Source organism: Cajanus cajan, chromosome 6 (assembly GCF_000230855.2).
Source record: "Cajanus cajan strain Asha chromosome 6, NIPB_CcT2T_4, whole genome shotgun sequence".
Classification (NCBI taxonomy): Eukaryota; Viridiplantae; Streptophyta; class Magnoliopsida; order Fabales; family Fabaceae; genus Cajanus; species Cajanus cajan.
In genome coordinates, this window is record NC_138522.1 from 42,959,210 (window position 1) to 42,966,085 (window position 6,876).

Below are 6,876 nucleotides of genomic sequence, written 5' to 3' on the forward strand. Positions count from 1 at the left end.
ATATGCCAATATGATTAGCTACCAACTCATCTTGTACACAATACATGAAACCCTAAGCAAAGAAATTTGTTAATTCAAATCGTCTTAAAAATACTTGATGATTAATTTCAAAATCTAAATCCATCAAAATCAACCTTTAAAATCTAAATCCATCAAAATCAAATTTATATTTGGGACAGATTTAGTCTTACCGTTAGTTACGAGACATCTCGATACAAAGATTCAAATAAAGGGAAGTTAATCACAATTATTTTCAACATGAAAATCGAGATAGATGACAAAACTCCATTAAGTCTATTTTACAGGTTCACCTATTTAGGTTCAAAATCTATAGATAAGACCATTGTATTCTATTTTTGTTGTTGAAGCACTTGCTAAATAAACACTTTGTAACACCTACCACGCCTCACATCAATGGTACTAACTACTCTATAAATTGAATGTATATTTCTAACAACAGAAAAATTTTAACATTTCCAGTCTTTCACTTGCATTTTGATTTAAGAATTTGGCAATTAACATTATTAGTGAACCTGTACCATTCACTTAAGTGCGCTTTCATCTATTGTCAATCAAAATTTTCTGTTTCTATATACTTGTAGCCTCTAATTATTAAGCAATTTTGAGCCCCATATTTGGTTAGAAACGAAAATATATCAATTAAATATGAATAAACGCAATGTTCGCTCCAGTACAATTATATCAACAAAAAACATAAATTATCTCAATAGAATATCGAAACTCAACAATATTCATGTCTAGTAGGAACTAAATGATTCATGAAGGCTCCAAAAACAAAAGGGACCCATGCATATGCAGACTATGCACACATACAAATGACAGAGCGCATGATTCGTACATTAGAATATAGCTTTTAGCATAATGAGGCATACTCCCATCAGTTGTGCGAACTGTATATAAGAATTTAGGTTTAAAATGGGCATTGCGTTCAGCAAGGGAGATCTTATGGACATCCAGATGTATTGTCAAATGAGACAGCAGATGTTTCACTAAAGTTAGCAGAAAAAAAAAATTGCTCCTCGACTTGTAACTAACATCTCAAGTCATCTTTTTCTTAGAATCCAGAATGAAGGTTAACAAAAATGGCATTGTGAGAAGAAATTTAAGCACTCTTCACCAACTATCTAGTAGTGGATTTGGGTTGATGCTTCTCCGTTGTATCTTCATTTGATTCACCTATATAGTTCAGAAGCCCCCAAAATTAAGTGATCGATGTCACAATGAAATCAATCAATTGAAAAAGTTAACAGGTGCCAAAACAAGGCAACTATAAAAATAATTGAACATAGGAGATATGATATCAATAGATGTGATTGAAAATCAATCACATTCCAATAAAATAACTTCTCGTTCATGTGATCAATTTTTGATTAGAAAATCTGGTATCTAAATCTTTTGGCCCGACAAACACTATAAAAATGAAATCAAGCACAAAATTTCGAGGGAAAAACTCTAGATATGTTGTAATCCCTTTTACTTTATCACCAACAAGACAACAATCCACTAACTAGATGTATCGAGTATTTGCACACAATTTCTTATTTTCTACATTCAGAGTACCCTGCATGTTTGAATAGTTGATTATCAATCTCAAGCTAACCAAATGTTCTTCAAATAAACTAAGTATATTTCAAAACTATCAAATAATAAAAACACGAAACTCAAAGTAACTGAGATGATCATCAGTGCCTAAATTTCTGCAACAAAAATAGGAATAGAAGACTTGCAAGCAATGCAACATGCAGAACCAGTAACTCTTAATATGCAAACCAAAGCCAGTAATACTTTGGCTTCCTTGCAGATATGCAGTTTGCTTTGCTTCCAATTTTCCATGAATAGTTCAGCTCTTCAAGGATGAGTTATTCAATATTCCAAAAAAACAAAACAAATTAAATAATCAACTACAAAGAACACTAAAGTACACATTAAAACTAGCACTTTGTATTTGCCGTGATTGTATATATATAATATATAATATATATATAGAATCAATTCCATCATGTACAAATATTCTAGTTTCTTTATTCCATCAACATCTAAGAAATCTTTCTTATCTATCATCAACCTTCATTAACCTCAAGATAAAGATTTTCTCAAACTACCAATAACTAACTTTCTTTCATCTAATACAAGCAACGGCATTTTCCCCATTAGAGCATCCACAAGGTTGAGATTAGTTTCAAGACCCAAAGGACTCATAACTTATCCACTAATAATTAGTCACAACCAGATAGACCCAAGAGAGACACAAACATCGAAGGAAGTAAAACCAAACAAATTATAAGAACACACATTTCACCTTGAGAAATTTATCATGTCAACTTTTGCTGATGGCGAGTTTTGAATCAAAAAGTCCACTATCCCATCAGGTATAGGTGGCGGAGATGGTTTCAATGCTGCTTTCCACGACTTGGCAGCTTTGAGTCTCATGGAAAATATAGGTGAAAGTGGTTTCAGTTCCACTCTCAACGACTCCAAGTGACCCAAGCAAGGGAGTTTAATCTTCAACAACCCAGGAATTAAGAATAGAACCTAAGCAACAAGGAATGAGGTAAATTAGAAACAATCTATTGCAAATAAAAACAACCTTAACAAGAAAGTAATAATATAACCTCAAAAAACATGCTTAAGCCCAAATTGCATAAACTTCTCCCAAAGCACTGAAATCAACTTGAGGGCCCATTTTGGGATAAATATCTCCACAAACACTTCTAGTAGAAAAAAAAATAAGTAGAAAAAAACGAAATTAACTTCTCCAAAAGCTAAAATTAGTTTATACATACATTTAAAAAACATATTTTGGAAAAAACTAATATGGAAGAACTTTTCCAAATTAGTTTATGCATAAGTCAATTTTAGCTCTTGGACAAATTTATTTCATTTTTCCTAATCATTTTTTCTCCTAAAAGTACTTACGAAGAAGCTTAACCAAACACATCCTTATGCACTTAACATTCATCAGAGTTGTCTCATCTAACTTCTCAATGACACAAGTAGATTTTAGGTAAAGAGACAAAGCTCAATTCATTTAACTTTCTTATTTTCTTTTCTTATAAGGGCTTCCAGATAAGTTTATCCATCGAAGCACAGCCTTAGTTAAGGCCTACCTGAAGAGTACTTGCCGACACCGTCAATGCTTTTATATTAGCAAGCTCCAGCAGCCAGCTCAACAGAATCAAAGGAGACTCCAACGAAGTAGACCAAATTTCCGCATCAATACACACTCGTTCAAGCTTAGAAACATTGTTCCAAATGAGTTGCTGAAAAGGAGCACCAGTGAAACCTAGCGCCCTCAAATTCGGCGTAGACAGCGCAATTTTATAGAAATCCTCAGACTGATCAGAACGCATAGTTAAACTCGCAAGCGAAACACTTGAAATGCAGAGAACCCGCGCATCCTTCACGGTACAATAGTCAATAGTCAAATCCTTTAACCTAGTGCAAGCCGAAAACGGCTCAGCACTGTCGTCATCGCTTTTGCAAAACGTGAAATGCTGCAGATGCAACGCCGTTAACGCCGTGAGAGCGAGGGATTTCGGAAACAGCGTGCTGCCGTAGATGTAGCCCCTAGGGCAGACGGAGAGTTTGAGAGAGGTTAACGTGTGGCAGGAGAAGATGCAGGGGGGAATGTCGCGAATGTCGCACTTGACGGAGATTCCGAGGTGCTGGACGTGGTGAGAAACGGCGTATTTGACGATGCGTTTGAGGAGTTGCGGCTCGATGCAACCGTGGCGCTCGAAATCGAGCTTGTGGAGCGTGAGCGTGGAGTCGCGGAGGGAGAGGAGGCGAGAGACGAATTTGGTGAAACCCTTGAAGGTCCAGAAGTCGGAGGAGTGGAGGATGAGCGTGGGGAGGGACTTCCAGAGGTTCTTCCACCGCGTCGAGAGGACGCACGTTCGAACGGCGTGTTTGGCGTTCAGGAATGTTAGGATGTGGAGGAGAACGCAATCGGGTAAGTCGCTCAGTCTGTCTTCCATTTTGCTCTCACTGCGCTTTCTCCTCTTCATCTTAGAGGAATCGCTTTCAGCATACAAGCAAAAGCAAACGGGAATTGGGGGTCGAATGGATGGATGTTAATTGTTAACGATAAACCCTGCGTTGTTGGTACGGAACCGATGGAACCCACGTTCTTCTTCCGTTTCAGTGTTTTTCAGGATTGGCTTTGGTTGGTATCTTCCATTTTGCGCGGATGGGTGTAGACTATTTTAATGCACACTGCACTGTTTGTTGCGTTGGTATCAGTATTTTTTAAATTTTGTCCTTTGCTATTAAGACTGCGTATGATTTGAGTTAGATCGAGTTACTGGATTCAATTGATTTTTACTCACTGAACAAAAATAATTTGTTTCTTACTTGGTCAGGCATAAAATAACTTTCCGGTGTTTGTACTAATAAAGAACGAGCCATTAGCGAATAGTTACTTAGAATGTTCATTTGCTTTAATAAAATTTGATTAAATAAACGTTTGAATTTAAATTCAATTATATGAATGAATATAAGGTGCTTTGTGAACTTGACGATAAACATTTAATAACGCGTATATTTAATGAATTTTTTTTAATATAATTTATGTCCATGGACATTATTACAAAAATAAATTTGACTTGATCACCCTAATGGTTCTAAATTAATTTATCAATAAGTTTAAAATAAGTTATTTTAACTAAAGTAATATAAGATAACTTTTATAAATTAAGAAAAAATCTTATATCATTTTCTTTTTATTTTCTTCTCCTAAAGTACTTAAAAAATTTATCTAAAAGACAATTTAAGTTACGTTACTATCCATTAAAATACTAAAACTTCATTTCATTAATAAGAATTGTAATCCTTATAATACACTTTCTACATTATATCCCTCACTCGATTTGCCACTATGACCTTTCTAGTTTCTACTATGACTCTTCTGCTTTCTCATTTATTCTTCATGTCTCCCTCTTTGCCTCAAATTGATAACAATGGCATGGGATATTCTCGAATTCTCTAGCGACCTCTAACAAGTGAATCACTACATCAAGCAATGGATAAAATCCGATAGTTCATGTCCTCTATGACGACAAAACCACCATTGATGACGACAACAAAAAATCCCCTTGCTCCTACGCTTTAACAATGACGCACCACCCCGAATGTTTGTTTAGAAAAATAAATTTAATAGAGCACAAGAAAAAAATAAATATTTAGATTTATCAATAAAACTAATATCAACAAACATAATGAATACCAAAAATTAAAAACAAAATAATTAGTAACAACTAATTAAACACAAAGAACAACTTAGAATATTAAATAATAAATTTAGAGTAATCTGAGTTGAAGCAGAGCGCTATCCTTAGAGAGAAAACGTCCTTATTACACTGGTAATTTAGAGTCTTATAGTGCGTTCCTCTCCCAAGATACGTCAACCCGTTAGACCGTTCGAGTGCAGCGAAAGATCCCCGAACTAAAAAACACCACTCCAAAATTATAATTTTGTAGTAAAAAAATTGAGGGAGTCATAAAATGAGCTTGCAGTGTAATTTTCTAATCTTTTTTCTAATCTTTTTCACGTACCAGGGTCTCTATATATAAGCACAATATATTTTACATAAAGGATGTGCACCCCGTTTTTCAAGTTTTTTCGGTAACAACAAAGGTGTACGTTGTGTGTGGATGTGCACTATTCTTTAGCTAGCTTTTCAGTAACGGCAAAAGTGTACGTGGTACACTTTGCTAACTAATTAGAAATTGCAGGCTTGATCAAAGTGAAGAAGGCCATAACAATTTTTTTTTTTTTGCAAATTACAAATATTAAATAAAACAAAGATTAATTAAATTAAATATTTAACTTAAATTTTAAATTATAAGATAATTTTTCAACAAATGTCACCATCACCTACCACTCCACTAGTAGCATCTACTAGGTAGATCTCAACCCCTGTGATGCCATTAAGACCTCCACTACATCGTCATACACATGGTCTCCTCTAAGTTTGACTATTTACATGGATGCTCCTCAAATAAATAATATGAGTGGTGATGCAATGAAGGAGACCTTGTCCATCCATGTTTATGACATCTCAAAAAATTCTTTGTCCATCCAAGTTTTCGCAAGCTTGGCAGTGGATGATCAAATAAATAATAGAAGCAGTGACAAACGATGGTGGTTGGGATGATAAATATGTAAAGACAAAGACAAAGGAAAGAAGAAAAGGGATGTAAAATATCGCTGTTATGATTAGATAGATCCAATTACAAATAAAAGTTGTCCATGATACACTACGAAAAATGGATCACCCTAGCATTCATCTTTATTTAATACTTACTATTTGAAAATAATTACAAGTATTTAATAAGATACATTTAATTTTATTCATTATAATTATCTTTTATGCATCAGGTGCATAAATTAATAAGTAAAGAAATACATTTTCATTATACAAAAAAGAAATAAAAAAATATTAATACAACAAACCATTTTTCTAGCAGCGAAGTAATGGATTTGTTTCTTAACAGACTATTTGTTTACACGCTCACCTATGCACTAGTGCGTGTGATAGAAAAACCAACACTAATGAAGCCCGTGCATGGGTAAGTTTCATGGCGAACGGTAGCTGGAGCTGGATGATTCGGCCAGTATTTCGGTTGAGTCTTTCATTCCCCCTCCTTATGTAGAAGATGTAAAGATAATGAGTCAAGTTTATCGTTGCTTAATAGTCAGGTTTTAGTGAAAACTTAAAAGAAAGACAATCCGAAAGGAATTAAGTATTGAGATGGATGGACAGTTAATATGATTAACGAAGGTTACCAAAGCCGCATTGAGTTGTTGTAGTGTCTGAGCTTGGCACCCATCCGTTATATCACCCAATAAGTTTT

The 6,876-nt window shown here is 34.6% G+C and overlaps 1 protein-coding gene across 1 annotated transcript; it reads right to left on the reverse strand.

Moving 5' to 3' along the window:
* Positions 1-697: 697 nt before the first annotated feature.
* On the reverse strand, positions 698-4,277 carry LOC109801786 (F-box/FBD/LRR-repeat protein At1g78750). Its single transcript, XM_020362911.3, has 3 exons — positions 3,129-4,277; positions 2,321-2,553; positions 698-1,197 (listed from the first exon to the last, which is right to left on the reverse strand). The coding sequence occupies exons 1-3, from the start codon at positions 4,026-4,028 to the stop codon at positions 1,194-1,196; spliced, it is 1,137 nt and encodes a 378-aa protein (XP_020218500.1). The 5' UTR covers positions 4,029-4,277; the 3' UTR covers positions 698-1,193.
* Between the last annotated feature and the right edge of the window lie 2,599 nt (positions 4,278-6,876).